Below are 16,179 nucleotides of genomic sequence, written 5' to 3'. Positions count from 1 at the left end.
AATTTAAACATTTAACCAATTAAAAAATACAGTTCTTACGAAGGGGAAAACATGATTTACCTGCGTGGTTCGAGAGGGCCGCCTTGAAGAAGCCGCTGTGCGCCGCGAGTACCGCTTTGTGGGCGGAAAAGTGGGTCATGGTGGGGCCCACTTCGAGGGTGACGTCGGGCGCGTCGGGCACTTGGGCGGGCGTCGGCAACGAAAGATTTAACGGGACGGGCATCGGTAACGCGGGAAGGTGCCCCCCCGGCCCCAGCGATAACCACGCGCGATACAGGGAATACATTTCTGAAAAATACACGGACAAATATTTTAATAACAATAAAAACGACCTTTATTATCAAATAATAAATAATTTGAAAAATTAACAGTTAACCATACCAAGAACTGAAAATTATGAAAATGAACTCATCAAGACTACTACAAGAAAAGACCAAAAAAAAAGATAATATAACTATTTGAACCAGTCAAAACTGCAGAGGTGGTACGAAAAGCTTATATATAATTTTGAAAAATAGCAAACAAAAAAAAGACACCAAAATCGTTATTCCGTTTTTTTTTTCTACTTATTATTAAAAGTATTTTTTCTAGTTATTATTAAAAATAAAATTAAAAAAGAATAATATGTCGATACCGTGCCGTTCTTCTCTTACGGCGAACTTATCGCGCCAAAAACTAACCGGGGCGAGTTGAAAAAAAAGAAAGCAACGCGAAGTTTCGACCCCCCGCGCCTGTTGAAGACCCGGTCGGCACGCGACTGACGGATGTCTTGATAAAGTGCCGCCACTTTATAACCCCATAATTCGGGGGGCGCGCGATACGCCGCCGGCCGACACACGTCGCGACGCCGCGACGTTGCCAAGCGGCCGAATTTATCGCGTTACGTTACTTTTTTTTTTATTTGTTGGTTTTTGGTAATTTCAGTAGAGATGTTCTGGGTTCCGGACAACTAGAGAATTCACTGCGAAAAAAAATGAGGCCTTTCCAAATTTGCACGGGGCGAAATGATGCTGTTTTCATATGTGAACTTTTCTCAAAAATCGAACCCGGAAAATTATTCATTTTTCAAATATAAAAATAGAGTGAAGTAAAGATATAGTGACATCGAAAGTTGCATCAAAATTGGTTCGCTGTATCCAAGCAATAAATGAACTTTTGGACACATCTGATGTTTACTCGATGAATGGAGGTTATTACATAATGTATAATATCCATAGCCATATCTTGATGCTGATCGCAGATAAGAACATTATAAAAAGACAAGGATTTTCAAAACACAATGATCAATGTCGAGAAAAGCGTAAAAGAAGTAACTGAAAAGTTTCTCGGGAACTCTAAGGACGAAAACTACGAGAGTATTGTTCAAAATATGTTACACTTTCATTGTCTAGGTTGTAGTATGAGTTTGAGATTGCATTTCCTGTTTTCACAATTGAACAATTTTTCTGAAAACCTTTGAGCAGTGAGAAGAACAAGGAGGGAGGTTTCACCAGGAGATTAAGGAAATCGAACGTAACGCAAATGAAGCATAACGATGAGGACTGGATTTTAAAACGGGATATGCCCTTAAAAAGCCGAATTTCTAGTAAAAAGTCGCAGATTTCACTGAAAAAAGTCTGAGTGATTTTTTTTTCACTTTTTTAAAACTAGAATTTCACTTTTTTTTTAATGAATAAAAAAAAATTATAAATATTTTTTTTTTTTCAAAATAAAAGCATGTGTCAAAAAGATTAATTTTGTAGACCAGTGAATCTGAAATTAATAGGGAGCACAAAAATTCAACTCCTAATTGTTTAACAAAAATTACTCAGTACACAGAAAAATATTTATAAATTTTCGATTGAAATTCGGAATTAACGAACGGAAAAAATTTTAATCGTCGCTCACGTTTTGGCAACACCGCCGCCCGCCGATCCGGCACGCAGTTCAATTGGCGGGGAGGCGGTTTGTTTAAACGCGCGGCATCTTTATCGGGAGATCGCGCGGACGAGAACGGCTCTATTATATTCCCGTCGAGTGGCCGTCGGATTGCGCCAGAACAACCGTCACCCCTAGGTGAGTCGCGGGGGTGGGCTCGTGAAAGATTAGCGGCCCAAATTACGGAACAAATTCTCGTTTCGAAAGGGATTTGGGTCCCACTAAAGTTCGCTAAATAAATAATGCCCCCCGCCCCCTTATTTTAATATGTGTCTCTCGTCTCTGTATTCCTACACTGTGGCGGATTAACGTTATTTTTTTATCGCATACTTGGAACATTGTTACTGTTGTATTTCGAAACAAAATGGAAAATGGATTGCTTTCAAATGGACAACGGTCCAACTATATTTGTAATTTCTTACCAGTTCTAAATCTAAAATCCATAAGTAAATAAAAGTCGTCATGTCTTATGTGGAGTCGAGTTTTCAACTCTCTTCGCAAATCCCTTGGAGCTTGGATTTTTGTAAGACGATCTAATTGATATATGCATCAATTTTTCTTTTATAATTCAATTCATCTCCCGAAAACATCTTTGGTTATGTTGTTTGACATTTCGCTAGACTTGCGTAGTATTTTTAATAGTCAGTTATCGACAGGCAAAGTAAAACAAAGTGATTGGGTTGGTTATTGGTGTAACCACCTTTTGTCAGTGGTTAACTTGGTTGGTGTTTCACCGTCATCTGATACGTACCAATATTCAAGTTGGCCAGATATTCGCTTTTCGACTTTGATTTTATCTTTGACCTGACGAAAGCAGAAGTTCTGTCAAGAAGGCGCTGTGGGAAATCTTAAATTTTATAATCGGAATATATCGAGTTTGTCTTTTTTTTTTTCCGTAGCGTCACAACCCTTTGTGGGTCTTAGTTGCATCTACGACTCGTCTCCATCTGTCCCTGTCCAACACAACCTCCTTCCAGTTCCGTACTCCCAAGATTTTTACATCCTCTTCGATATTGTCCCTCCATCTGAGCCTTGGTCTTCCTAAGGGTCTTTTTCCTGCTGGGTTTTCTTCCCATATCCTCTTTACAAGACGTTCATTCGGCGATCTCTGCACGTGTCCAGCCCACCTGAGCCTTTGTGCTTTTATTTCGTTTACTAAACTCGGTCTTTTGTACATGTCGTTAAGCTCCGCATTCGTTCTTATTCGATATTGACCCGTTCTCTCATCTATTGTTGGTCCAAAGATTTTCCGCAACATCCTTCGTTCAAAGCGTCTTAACACTAGTTCGTTCTGCTTTGTCATTGTCCATGTTTCCGAGCCATACATTACGATTGGCTTGATTACTGCCGAATATATCCGTAGTTTTGAGTTCCTAGATATCAGTCGGGACTTAAACAGGTTCTGCAAGGTGAAAAAACATTTATTGCCCTTTTGTATTTTTGCTTTTATTTCGCTGGTGATATCGTTATCCGAAGTTATAACTGCTTCTAGGTACTGAAATTGGTTTACGCATTCAAAATTGTCTGTGTCCATGGTTATATTCTGTCCTATTCTGCCCCTTCCTGCTCTCCGTCCGGCCCACATATATTTGGTCTTGACCTCGTTGATCATGAGTCCTACCTTCTTGGTCTCCTTCTCTATGTTCATGAACATTTCTTTTGTTTTAATCGTACTGCTTCCTACCGTATCAATGTCATCGGCATATGCCAAAATCATTTCTGGGCCCTTATTTGTAAATATTTCCAAGCCAATATTCGCTTCTTTGATGGCCATGTCCAGCACTATGTTGAAAAGCAATGGTGAAAGTCCATCGCCCTGTTTTAGGCCATTGTTAATGGAGAAAGCCTCGGTGTTGTTCTTTCCTACCCTAACTTTGGCTTTAGAGTTTTCTATTCATATCTTGGTTAGCCTTATGATCTTTTTTGGTACCCCTATGCCTTCCAACGCTTGCCAGACACTTTCCCTGGTGATGCTATCATATGCTTGGCGGAAATCTACGAACAGTTGGTGAACCTCTCTGTTAAACTCCCAGCTTTTCTCTAGGAGCTGTCTTATGGTGAATATTTGATCTGTTGTTGATCTCTTGGGTCGAAACCCGCATTGGTAGTCCCCTAAGTTGTCTTCTGCGTATGGGGATATGCGTCCTCTTAGTACATTTGACAGAACCTTGTATGTTATATTTAGCAGGGTTATTCCTCTATAGTTTTTACAGGCCATCCGGTCTCCTTTCTTATGAATGGGGACGATGGTACCCTCATTCCACTCCTTTGGTAGGGCTTCTGTTTTCCATATGTTTTTCAACAGCTCTAGTATGGCAGTATCTAGATGTTCCCCTCCATATTTTATGCATTCCGCCGTAATGGAGTCCTCACCCGGGGCCTTGTTATTCTTTAATTGGTTTATTGCCCTTTTAATCTCCTCTAGCGTGGGTTCTGGCACATGCACGAGTTTGTCTTGGGCAGTCTAAAACCGCAGTGACCTGTCTAACTGATTATTTTTGGCAATCGACGTTATAGTCGGATTTTAGTCGACAGAATCTCGAAAACCCCAAACGACATCGTGCGCGAGTTTGCTACCATTTTCTGGCATTCTAAGTCTGACAAGACGTTAAACAATTCTTTACTTTAGTTTTTTTTTTTGACTTTCTTCTGAGTTGTTCCTCCTTGAGATAGTGAATTTTTTTTTGTAATCTCCCGATTTAACTAAATTAACAAATTGATACTGGCGGTTTATGAAATCCTCTGTAAGACCACTTGCAAGTTGGAGTCGAAACATGTTTTCAATTATTTCAAATAAGAAGTACCTGATTTTGATTGAAATAATATAAAATACCATCTATTCAAGACTGACTTCTAGTGTGTTTTCGTTATCGACTTGATTAAAGGCATTCGATCTCACGAATTAAGAATTTCATATTCTAACAACTCCTGAGCTAGCACGCAGCAACAAAATTCGTTTAAGTCGTTCATTTCGTCAGCAAATGCACCGTCGTGCATATAATTCGATCATGTACACCCACACTTGCAAATGATCATTTTTAATTGAACAATTTTTTTCTTCAAAATCAAATTCGTGGTCAATTATCACGATGACTGGTTACTTTCTAGTAAAATTCATTCTCTGCACTTTTCAGTGAACAAATCATAATGACGATAAAATAGGTGCTAGAATGATTATTAATTAAGGATGTAAAAAAACTTTATTTTAAAATTTACTAAACTCATATAGGGACCTGGAATGGAGACACAGGTTGCGGATGAATTTTCTTTTCCGGGAGGATTACACCTAAATCGACTGATTGTTCGATTCATGTTCTAATTCGTATCAAACCTGCAATAGTGCTACAAGCCTAGCCCTTACATTTTTGCTATTATCTTCCGTCTTATATTTTCAATGACATTTTCCAGCCACCTTTTTCGTGGACGGCCTCTCCTTCTTCCTCCAATATCCTTTTTGCCCATTTACCCCCATCATTCGCACCACATGCCCTATCCAGCGTAGTCTCTGCTTCTTCATTTCTCGTGTTATTCCTGGTTGTCCGAAAAGTGCTTTTATTTCCGCGTTTACTTTAACACCTCCGTAAATTTTCCTGAAGATTTTTCTTTCCCGGATTGCTTATTTCTGTTCTTCTTTCCTGTTCATCAGACAAGCTTCAGCTCTCAGCTCTTGGTTCCTCTTTGACTTTTAGAATTTTATTTAAAGCACCAGTCGTTTTATTTCCCTTGACAATTCTTTTTTCTATTTCGTATCCCTCTTCCTCCTTTTGCGTCAAAGTGACTCCTAAACACTTAAATTCATAAACATTCTCGAAGCTGTATTCCCTATTCTCCGCTTTGAATGTTCCATATGCTTCATTGGAATTTTTGTGGTAGTCTATTTCGTCTTTTTTTTCATTAATCATCAAACTTTTATACTTTTTTCTTTAAATATAATTTCTAGCTCTTACCTGGCTTCTGCTTTGAAGACTATATCATCTGCGTAGGCTAAACATTGATGATTGCTATCGATTCAGACCTCTACCCACTTAAAAACGATCCGACAAGTGGCTACCAATCATCACCCTGTTCTCCCTTAACACGTGTTAGCCTGAATCGTTTTGAGGGTAAAAATTTTATCACTTCTTTCTCTGAATCCTCCTTGGTACTTCGCTACTACTCTTTCCTGAACACACGTGAAGAAAAGTCTTTAGGATCTTTGCATATATTTTGTAGACATTTGTATCCCCCTTTTTGTGTATGACATCATATTACATATCAATTTTTAATTGCTTTTTAATATTTTCGCTGGAAACAGTGGCGTATCATTATTTCGATAAAAATATTCAATGTTCTGGGTATCTCGACGCCACTGGCGAAAGTAGAAAAATAATTTTCACCTCAAAGAACATGTTTATAAAATACATATTATTATTAAATATTGATAGACAACACTAGTTAAATAAAAAGTGGTCAGTTGATCAGTCCCAACACTGTGGGATTTCTACCAAATTTCAAAGAAATATTTAAAGCAGTTTTAATGCAAAAAAAAAGGAAAAACATTAATAGAATTTTTTTTTATTAAAGTCATTTAAGAAATTACATCTTAGCATGAAACAATCGGTATATAGGAAAGTCAAAAAAGCCTGTTGAAGAGCAAAAGAACAACAGGGTTTTAACTAATACTGACAATTTGCCCTGTTGTAAGTTATATACAGGGATAGTAAAAAGTGCCGGAAAGCTTAAATATCTCGAAAACTTCAATAGCTGCCGAGTTTTTGAACACGCAGAAAATGCTAACGGCAATGTTGCCAGCTTTACTTTTACGTTAAGGTACACGTCATAATTTTGTTATTTTTGCATTGCGCATGTCGAATTTCTTTTTTTTTTGTTAATTACCGAGATACGGCAATACCGCTATTTCAGTAAAATTAATACAACGCTTAAATATCTCAGTTTTGGCGATATTTAAGCCTTCCGGTGATTTTTATTCGTTATTTATTTGTATTTGTATTTGTGGTATGATTGGGTACCACAATTTTAAATATATTTTTCGAGTAGAAAAACATACGTAATTGCTTTTATGCGGCTCCATATGAGCTTACCCTGTACGTTTAGTACCCCCCGTCCCCGTTCCCCAACGTCATTCGGACCCCACGATCCTACGTTAATTAAAATTATTAATTCCTTCCTGTTTGATTTGTTTTGATTACCTTGCGTTTCGGTGTAATTGCAATTAAATATCGGCTGCGGATTTACCACGGGAGCGGACCGGCGTGGTTGAGGGTGGGGGGGCGATCGGGGTTTATTTGCCGGCCGTTGTTTTTTTAGCCGCCGTCCGAGTTTTTGACAAACGCGATTTTGCGTCCAAAATAAAATCGCGCGTTTCGGCGATTTTTAATCGGCCGTACGCGAGGGCGAAATTTATTTATTCTGTTTTTATTTCATTTTTTATTTTTTAATATTCGCCGATCTCTTTATTTCGCGCGGTTTTTCATTATAAAAAAATAAAAAGAATTAAAAACATACTTTAAATGGTATTCGACTATTTAAAAAAATTGAAAGACTCTAGTAACATTTTAGAAAATACACACACACTTTAATTAAATCTTTGACGAATGTTTGTGCTTCTTTTCTTATTATACAGTGTTAAACGCTGAATCGCATGTTTTCCTTTTCTTATATTACAACGAAAAAATTTTGGTAATATCTCGAAGACGGCTTGAGTGCGCCCCAGATTGTCAAGAGAATGTAGTATACTTCGACCAGTAATATAGTGCTTTTACAACCGACCCCGTGATTGACTTTGCCTTTTACTCCAAAACCGCAGCCCCTGCCGAGCAGCCCCTTACCCGTTACCGTTTATAATATTATATAATTATTACATGTAAATAATAGTAGAAAATTAGATGCCTACGAAAGCTTAGAAATTATATATATATATATATATATATATATATATATATATATATATATATATATATATATATATATATATATATATATATATATATATATATAATGATGACACTATATTCCGGGATATCATCCGTTCGCTCGTTGAACTCCGACTGGAATCCTGCAAATCCTGCATCCGACTGGAATCCTGCAGACGTTTCGCCAAAATCTCACTTGGCATCTTCAATGCTCGCGCTCCGAAAACACTTCGAACACTCAGTGTGGTTATTTCTTCTTTGCGGTTTCAACTCAGACCAAATCATCTCAATTGGTTTAAATATACAATGATACGGGGGTTATCTTAAGATTTCATGTCCGTTTTGTTGTGCTATCGAATCGATTTTGGTATTCTTTATTAAAATTAAGTGCGGCGTAATTTTTTTTTTAATAACTCTAAAACCCCATCTCAGGCGGACTACTCGTGGTCTCTCTCTCTCTCTCTCTCTCTGTGTTCAAATAAAACCAAATCAGGCGGCAGAGAAACCCGTTCGGTTCGGTTATGTACACACAAAAAGGAGAATACACACTTTTCTCCTAATTAAATTAAATATTAATATTCAATTTTCAAGCGGGGGCATCACATAATAGATTAAAAAGAGAAAGGAGGTTGCTTCTCTGAACTGGAGCTCTCGGCTGCGGGAGGGCGAGGGAGGGGTGTTGTCGATGAAGGGGCGTTTTAGATTTAGGTGGCTCGTACGGTATTTTTGTAAATTAGTGCGTTTTTTTTAGTGTGGTTTTTTGGGAAATACGAAATTTTCGAGCCGATCATATACGAGGTGTGGCAGAATCAGACCGATTTTTTATTGAGCAAAGTTTTTGTTTTTCTCAAATATCCATATCCATCTTGTGCCATATTTTTCTCCTTGGTCTTAGAATCGTATTCAAAAATCCATAATTCATTACCTGTGATAACATTTTTCTGAGATTTTCTGGCAAAATTTCATGTACCTGCGGTATCTTTGAAATTTGACTGTTCACTCAACATTCGTAAGCTTAAACGACTATCTGATCTCACAGTTCACATGTTCAATATTTTCACTGTTTTTCGAAGTTTATTTGTAATTTGTACGAGCGATAAACTACGTTCTTCACAGGCCTCTTTTAACTTTTCCGCGCGTACTTTCGTAATTTTTTAAAATCGCAAAAAATTATCTCCACACAAAAGCATTTTACATACTCGAGCGTCTATATGATTGGTACTTTCATCTCGACGAGAAGAATATCTTCAATGGCGGCGACCGGAGGGACGGGGGATGGCAGAGGGTTAGGTGGTCTCGGTGGCCAGGTATTTAATTCCCAAAGGCAATTAAAAATAAAAGCACGATCTTGGCCTTTCATTTGCGAAATTGGATAAAACGGTAAACAAATGGGCGATGATTTAAAATATTCATACGCGGAGGCTCCTCTTTGCTTATCGTGCGCCTCCCGATAGCTCGGAGCGAATGATGCTTTACGGGTGCATCAGGATGTAACTGCAATCGAGTATATACGGAACTTACAATCGGTTAAATACTTTTCGTCCGATTTGTTTGAAATTTGACAACGTCGTGAACTAGATTAATGTTGTAAAATCCAGTGCCGACTCGGGAATTGTCTTTTGTCAAAGAAATGTACTCCACTGACTTGTTTATAATTTTCGTTATGTACTTTGAATAAGGCAGTGAGGATAAAAAGTTTTTTTTACCCTTTTGAGTCGTTTTAGTGTCTTTATGAAAATTGACAAAATGTATTTCTATGAACACTTATTTTTCGGATCCTTGGATACAATAAAGTGAGTTCTAAAAAATTTGAATTAAAGAAGATGATACTATTTACAAAACTTCTGGATTCCTCCTGCGTCGGTTATTGTTGAGTCGAACTTGCTAACGTTTATATATTTTGTGCTCTGTATGGCAACAGTCAATTTTCTCGATACTAACCAAAAGTTATATCATAACTATAGCAACACTAAACTAAAATTAAACGAAAATCTATACTCTGACCCAACATATACCAACCTATCATCATTAGCTATTATCCACAAGTTATATCCCGGGTAGAGCAACACATCACCATCAACTTTTATTATCTGATTCTAAACAAAACAATATCAACAGAGCGTTATCACTACATATTATTAATTAAAGTAAAAGTGACATCCCGACTAGATAGGAACCTCGTCAATATCACATTTCATCTACTGATATTAACCAAAACTTAATGAAACTTTAAGTTTACTAACATATCACTATAATCCCATACTAACCAAAGCCGAAGCCTAACATAGAAGTTTGTTGAAATTGGCATGGATTGGTTTCTATTGTCATAATATACTAAACTTTTTTTCTTCAACTCTAATTTCATAGAAGCGATTTTGCAACAAAAAACACTTTCGTGCTGAGACTGAAAAAACAAAAGTATTTATTTATTCATCAAAATTAATGTTGTCCCCATCAAAGTAATCCCCCCCCAGATATGCTAACGTTGTTTTCAATCCTCGAAACACTTCTGGTAAGCACTTTCTGGTGTAGCCTCCAGTTCGTCCAGCGATTTTTTCTTTGTCTCCTCAATCGTTCCAAATATCTTCCCTTTCATGGATAGCTGGTGAATATGGTGGCTGAGGCATGATTGTGGTTTTTTTTTTGGTCAAAAAGTTAGACACAAGCAACGATGAGTGAGCAGGTGCATTATAATGATCCAAATCTATGAATTTTTTTCCCAAAATTGTATGCAAGTTCTTTGTTCCATTTTTTTGACAGCAGAAAATCGCCAAAACAGGTCTAACGCTTCGATCTCACAAAAAGTAGTAAACGTACAAACTGGCTGAAACTGTGAATATATGTTAGGCTCATGTGTACTAACCCAATAAAAATAGATCGAAGATCGAATGTATGTAGCCCGCCCAATTACAAAAGTCACCTTACTTACACATCGTATTATGTGAAACAATCACACAAGCATACATATTCAAAAATGAATTACAGTTTTCTCACAACAATGCTTCGCCCGGTTCGAGATTCGTAATTAACAAAAAAAAGTTCATATCACTCCGTATAGGTACGGAAAAATCATTCTCTTTGATTCTTTTTTTCAAAAAAACTTACAGGCTACTGTAATATTATTTACAAAACTTCTGGATTCCTCCTGTGTCGGTTTTTGTTGTGTCGAACTTGCTAACGTTTCGCAAAAAATCACTAGTCCAAGTCTACCATCTACCATCTGATCTAAGCGAAGCATATCTTTTGAGTACAGAAATGCCTCACCATTATCTTTGATAAAATACTTTGACTGACGAAGAAGATATGAACGATAACATAAATCTACAAGAGTTTGAGGAACCAACTGATACAGTTGGAACTTTCGAGATACCGAATGATATACGTTTATGCGTTTTTTTGTATCAAATCAGGTTTTATTTGGAAAACGCTCTACTTTTAGTTGTTTTCTGTTGAATTTGAACTTTCGTTTGTATATTTATGTATAAATTATATGTGCCCCAAAACATTTAATGTTTTTTCCCAGTGGTTCGTTTACGCACCAGTATTTTTTTTGTATGTTTGGGTTTTTTTTTGTGACACATGTAATGTATTCTTAAGTGCAACAAAATAAATAATTTCAGAACAAAAAAGTATTTTTATTTTTTTTATGCTTGGGAACGTTAAAGTTTCATTAAGTTTTATTTAGTATCAGGTGATGAAACGTGATAGTGACGGGGTTCCTAGTCCTATCTAGTCGGGACGTCACTTTTAGTTGAATTAATAGTATCTAGTGATAACGTCGTGTTTCCACAGATGATAAAAGTTGATGGTGATGTATGGCTCTACTTACGATATAACTAATGATGATGGGGTGCTATATGTTTCGTCAGGGGACGAAATATGTACTATTTTTTATTTTGCTTAGTATCAGGTTATCAAAGATAATGGTGAGGCATTTCTTTACTCAGAAGATATGTTTCGCTTAGATCGGGTGATAAATCACGGTGATGGACTTCGAGACTAGAGAATTTTCATTTAGGTTGCTTAATATCGAACGATGAAAAATGATGTTCGCGTTGGATGTTTAGTTCTGGTTAGTGTCATCATGTTAAAGGCGATTAACCGATGCTCGCGGGATCTTAAAAAGGATTGTGCCTCGGAAACGTTTAAAAATCAGAAACGTCGACGGAAGTGTTTCCGCGTTAACGGCAACGAGAGATAGAGAGAGACCGGAATTAACGTGTAATACCCGGCAGCACGGAGTTAGTTCCAAATCTCTTCGCGTGTTGATTTTGTCGACTAATTAAGGTCGGATTAAACTACTGCCGGTCGCGTTTCGCCCCCAATTACCCGTCGGTTCTTCTTCCGCTGTTTAAACGTTCCTGCGTTTTCAACGGGGCGTGTGTTTGTCTTTCCTATATAGTAAAAAATCCGTTAACGCTATATACGGAATTTTATATATCTCGACTCGACGGTTGTCGGTTAATAAAACGAGGGCCTCGTGCTCGGCTATACGTGAATAATGCTAATCTGTCGTTAAACCTGCTGTTATCAATTTTTAACCTTTAAATTTCACGTTTTTATAGATTTTCTACCGATTTTTTTTTTAAACGTTTTAAACAGTGTTTAAAGCACGCAGTCCCGAGTTTCCATAAATACCGGGCGTTTTCAAACTAATTTTAAATTCCGCGAATTTAAAGTTAGTTTGATTAACAAACACGGGTCCAAAAATGTCTCCCCCCAAAAAAGGGGGTCCCAAAAAACTGCGTATTTTTATTATTAGTTCTGAAACGTTTAAGAGACCTAAATGATTTTTTTTATGGAGTCCCGGGACATTTCCATTTGTTTGTCAGTTACTTCATGTTTCAGACTCTGCGATTTTTTTCTATTTGGGGATCATGTTTAGTAGACGGCGTTCTCACTTTAATTTCCACTATTCTATAGATAATCAGGTTTCACAGTGTGAGCCATCCTTTATTAACCACATCATAATAAATAAACAAGTCTCTTATGCTGGGTTTAAAGATGTCTACAACATGAAAGAGAGCTTGTGATATAAATATGAAGCAAGCTTATGTTGAACAAAAGCAAGAATGTAATTCTTTCTTCGTAGTCCATATATTAATCTTAAATATGCATTTTGTACCTTCTGGATAGGGCATCGATCTGAAGCGTCAAGAGAGGAAAGGACGAGCACTTGACATTTAGAGCACACAATTTTACTAGTTTCTTTACAAAGATGTGTTGCTGTCTGTAAGTTTCAAGCCTCCATAGTGTTTGTTTAGGATTTATCTGTATTTTTAACATAAATAACTTGAAGCTTGACGGATTGAGTTGAAGCTTTCTTACAAAACTGAGCCAAACCTGTTTCTTTACATGTAGATTACATGTGGATGAAACATTTGATGAAAATGTTGTACCCTAGAAAAGACATTTTGGTTGCGCTCTTAAATGTTCGTCCAGAAATCGAAATTATGCGAAAAAAATAAAATAAAACTTCCACATTCTGGGGGACCATTAATCATTGGAGACCACTCTTACCACTCTTTACTATAAAATTGTTTGAGCAATTAAATAAATCCCTGTTCTATGCAAAACGTTGATAAACTGGCTCCGCTGGTGGCCCAAAAAAACTCGTGGCTAAAGTATCGTTTAACGTTTATATTACTTAGTATTCCTTTTTCAAATTTTGTTTTTTTGATTCGACACTGTTTAAATTTTAATTGCGTTTTTTACGAAATACATATAAAATCATTTTTAAAAAAAATGACTGTTAATTTATCAATATTTTTAATTAAATTTAAAAATATGTGAAAACACGTATTTAGGTCTCAAAATTATGAACGATGGATTTTACCGCGATATTTCGCTACCGTGCCGGGGGGAGAAGGGCAAGCTCAATATTTAATATAGATCCAAAAAACAATTTAGCTAATAGAGTTTACAAACGAATGCGGCAACTCGTGTACATTTGCCCAACTAATTAATATTTCACGAATCAATACGACGCCAATGCGAGAATTTATCTATTGCACCCCTCCCCTGCCCCCGATCAACTCCACGGCCGGCCCCCTCCTCGTATTTTTTTATTAAAAATAATTTAGTAGCGCGCGCTCACTGGCCCGTACCTCCCCTCACCGCATATTTATGTTTGCGCGCCCGCCGTATCGATATCGATATCGAAATTAATAAAACTAATTGTCCGGCTTATCGGACAATAACGAAATTGTTGATCGTATCGGCGTAAATAACGTTATTTTCTTTTGAATATTTGATGCGGGGGACGTGTCGCTGCCCGCCCACCCCCGGTACCCCGACCGCGCCAAGCCGAACACAAACAAAAAATTGATAATATTAAAACGATAGCGTCACGTCACGGAGCGTTTTTTCTTTTATTGAAAGTTATCGTTATGCATTCGAAAATGAGAAACTTATTTAGTTGTACTATAATAACAATAATAGAAATTTATTGTTATAAACAATTTTTAAGAAAGGAAGGGAATGGCCACTGCCAGTGTACTAAGTAAACTATTATTTATTAATTCATTGCGCCACATTGTTAGTAATTTTAATTTAGTTAGTTTTATTCAGATTTAACCCGAGGGTATTGATATATTTTTACCTAGAAACTTCCAATAGGCACTATCCACAATAAAAGATAATAAATTAAAAAAAAATAACAATAATTACGTTTATGTGGTAAATGTAAGAGATGAAAATAATATAATATGCTCTAATTAAAACTAAACACAACACTAAACAGAAGTCTTAACTAATATTATGGTTATAGTATGTAGCGTGCGTTCAGTTTATCTTGATAACATTTCAATTGGCTGTAACTTTATTGTTTTTAGAGATATCAAGAGAAACAAAAAAACAGAATGTAGGATTAATAGCCAAGCTACTTCCAAGTGTCGTATAAAACAAAACACTATCAATTTTCTGACATATTCTACATCACTTCTTTTACTAACCCTACATTCTTGAAAACAAAAAATTGACAGTCAATTGAAATGTTATCAAAATAAATTGAACGCACGGTATAGTGTGGCTCAAACTATAAGGTTGTTCGGAAAGTCATTTCGTTTTTTCCCGTCAGAGGACTTAATTACGTTTTTTCGAAACCAACTTCACACTTAAGCCGCATAACCTTGAGTCTTGAGAGCTGATATTGCAAGGCTTGTGTGTGAAAAAGTTCTATTAATTCTACGCAGTAGTTTTTGGTTGGTGCCCTTTTAAATATGGAGAGCAATAAGCAGCATTTTCATCATATTTTACTTTTTTACTTCAGAAAAGGTAAAAATGCTGTCCAAGCGAGAAAAAAATTGACGGATGTATATGGAGAAGGCGTGTTAACAGTACGCCAGTGCCAGAACTGGTTTGCAAAATTTCGATCAGGCAATTTTGATGTCGAAGATGCACCACGGTCTGGAAGGCCGGTCGAAGCTGACAAAGATGCGACAAAGGCATTAGTTGATGCAAATCGGCGAATAACCACACGAGAGATCGGTGAGAGATTAAATTTGTCGAATTCGACTGTTTATGGCCATTTGAAACGCATGGGCTTAACCTCGAAGCTCGATGTGTGGGTGCCCCATGTCCTTACGGAGCGAAATTTGTGTCGTCGCGTTGACGTGTGTGATTCGCTCCTCAAACGTCAAGAAAATGATCCATTTTTGAAGCGGATTATTACTGGGGACGAAAAATGAGTTATATACAACAATGTTAAACGCAAGAGGTCATGGAGCGGAAAAGATGAACCGGCTCAAAGCGTGTCAATAGCCAACATTCACCAAAAAAAGGTGATGCTCTCCGTTTGGTGGGATGTCAAAGGAATCGTTTTTTTTGAGCTTTTGCCGGACAATACAACGATTAATTCAGAAGTCTATTGTCATCAACTGGACAAATTGAATGATTCACTTAAAGAGAAGAGGCCCGAATTAATCAACAGGAAGGGTGTAGTGTTCCACCAGGATAATGCGAGACCTCACACAAGTTTGGTCACTCGCCAAAAACTTTTACAGCTTGAATGGGACGTACTGCAACATCCACCATATTCTCCAGATCTGGCGCCTTCCGACTACTATTTGTTCCGGTCCCTGCAAAATTTTTTGGATGGCAAAACCTTTACCTCAAATGAAGATGTCAAAAACCACCTGAACCAGTTTTTTGCCAGCAAGGACCAAAACTTTTATGAGAGGGGAATTATGTTACTGCCAGAAAGATGGCAAAAGGTGTTGGACCAGAATGGCCAATATATAATTTAATAAAATATATATTCATTACACGAAAACTGTCTTTTATGTTCCCCAAAAAAAACGAAATGACTTTCCGAACAACCCAATAGATTTATATATGAAACTTAGAAGGC

The 16,179-nt window shown here is 37.0% G+C and overlaps 2 protein-coding genes across 4 annotated transcripts in view; one reads left to right on the top strand and one right to left on the bottom strand.

Annotated features, from left to right (window-relative positions):
- The window catches only part of LOC132706712 (GDNF-inducible zinc finger protein 1), a 71,120-nt gene that overhangs the window by 1,374 nt on the left and 53,567 nt on the right, over positions 1 to 16,179 (bottom strand). Inside the window, exons 1-2 of one of the 3 annotated variants that reach the window (XM_060678196.1) lie at positions 681 to 745; positions 61 to 288 (exon numbers count right to left, since the gene is read on the bottom strand). In XM_060678196.1, coding sequence (XP_060534179.1) covers positions 61 to 286 — 226 coding nt within the window. In that variant the 5' untranslated portion in view covers positions 287 to 288; positions 681 to 745. Of the gene's footprint in view, positions 1 to 60; positions 289 to 634; positions 746 to 16,179 lie in introns of those variants that run through there. The other 2 variants (XM_060678195.1, XM_060678197.1) reach the window with 2 other exon arrangements.
- LOC132706710 (uncharacterized) overlaps positions 1 to 16,179 on the top strand; it is an 87,716-nt gene that overhangs the window by 54,853 nt on the left and 16,684 nt on the right. The gene's annotated exons all lie outside the window — the stretch shown is intronic.

This window comes from Cylas formicarius, unplaced genomic scaffold, assembly GCF_029955315.1.
Source record: "Cylas formicarius isolate icCylForm1 unplaced genomic scaffold, icCylForm1.1 PGA_scaffold_8__14_contigs__length_24414737, whole genome shotgun sequence".
In the NCBI taxonomy this organism is placed as follows: Eukaryota; Metazoa; Arthropoda; class Insecta; order Coleoptera; family Brentidae; genus Cylas; species Cylas formicarius.
Note: the sequence above shows the minus strand (reverse complement) of the source record. Positions and strands in the feature narration are given on the sequence as shown.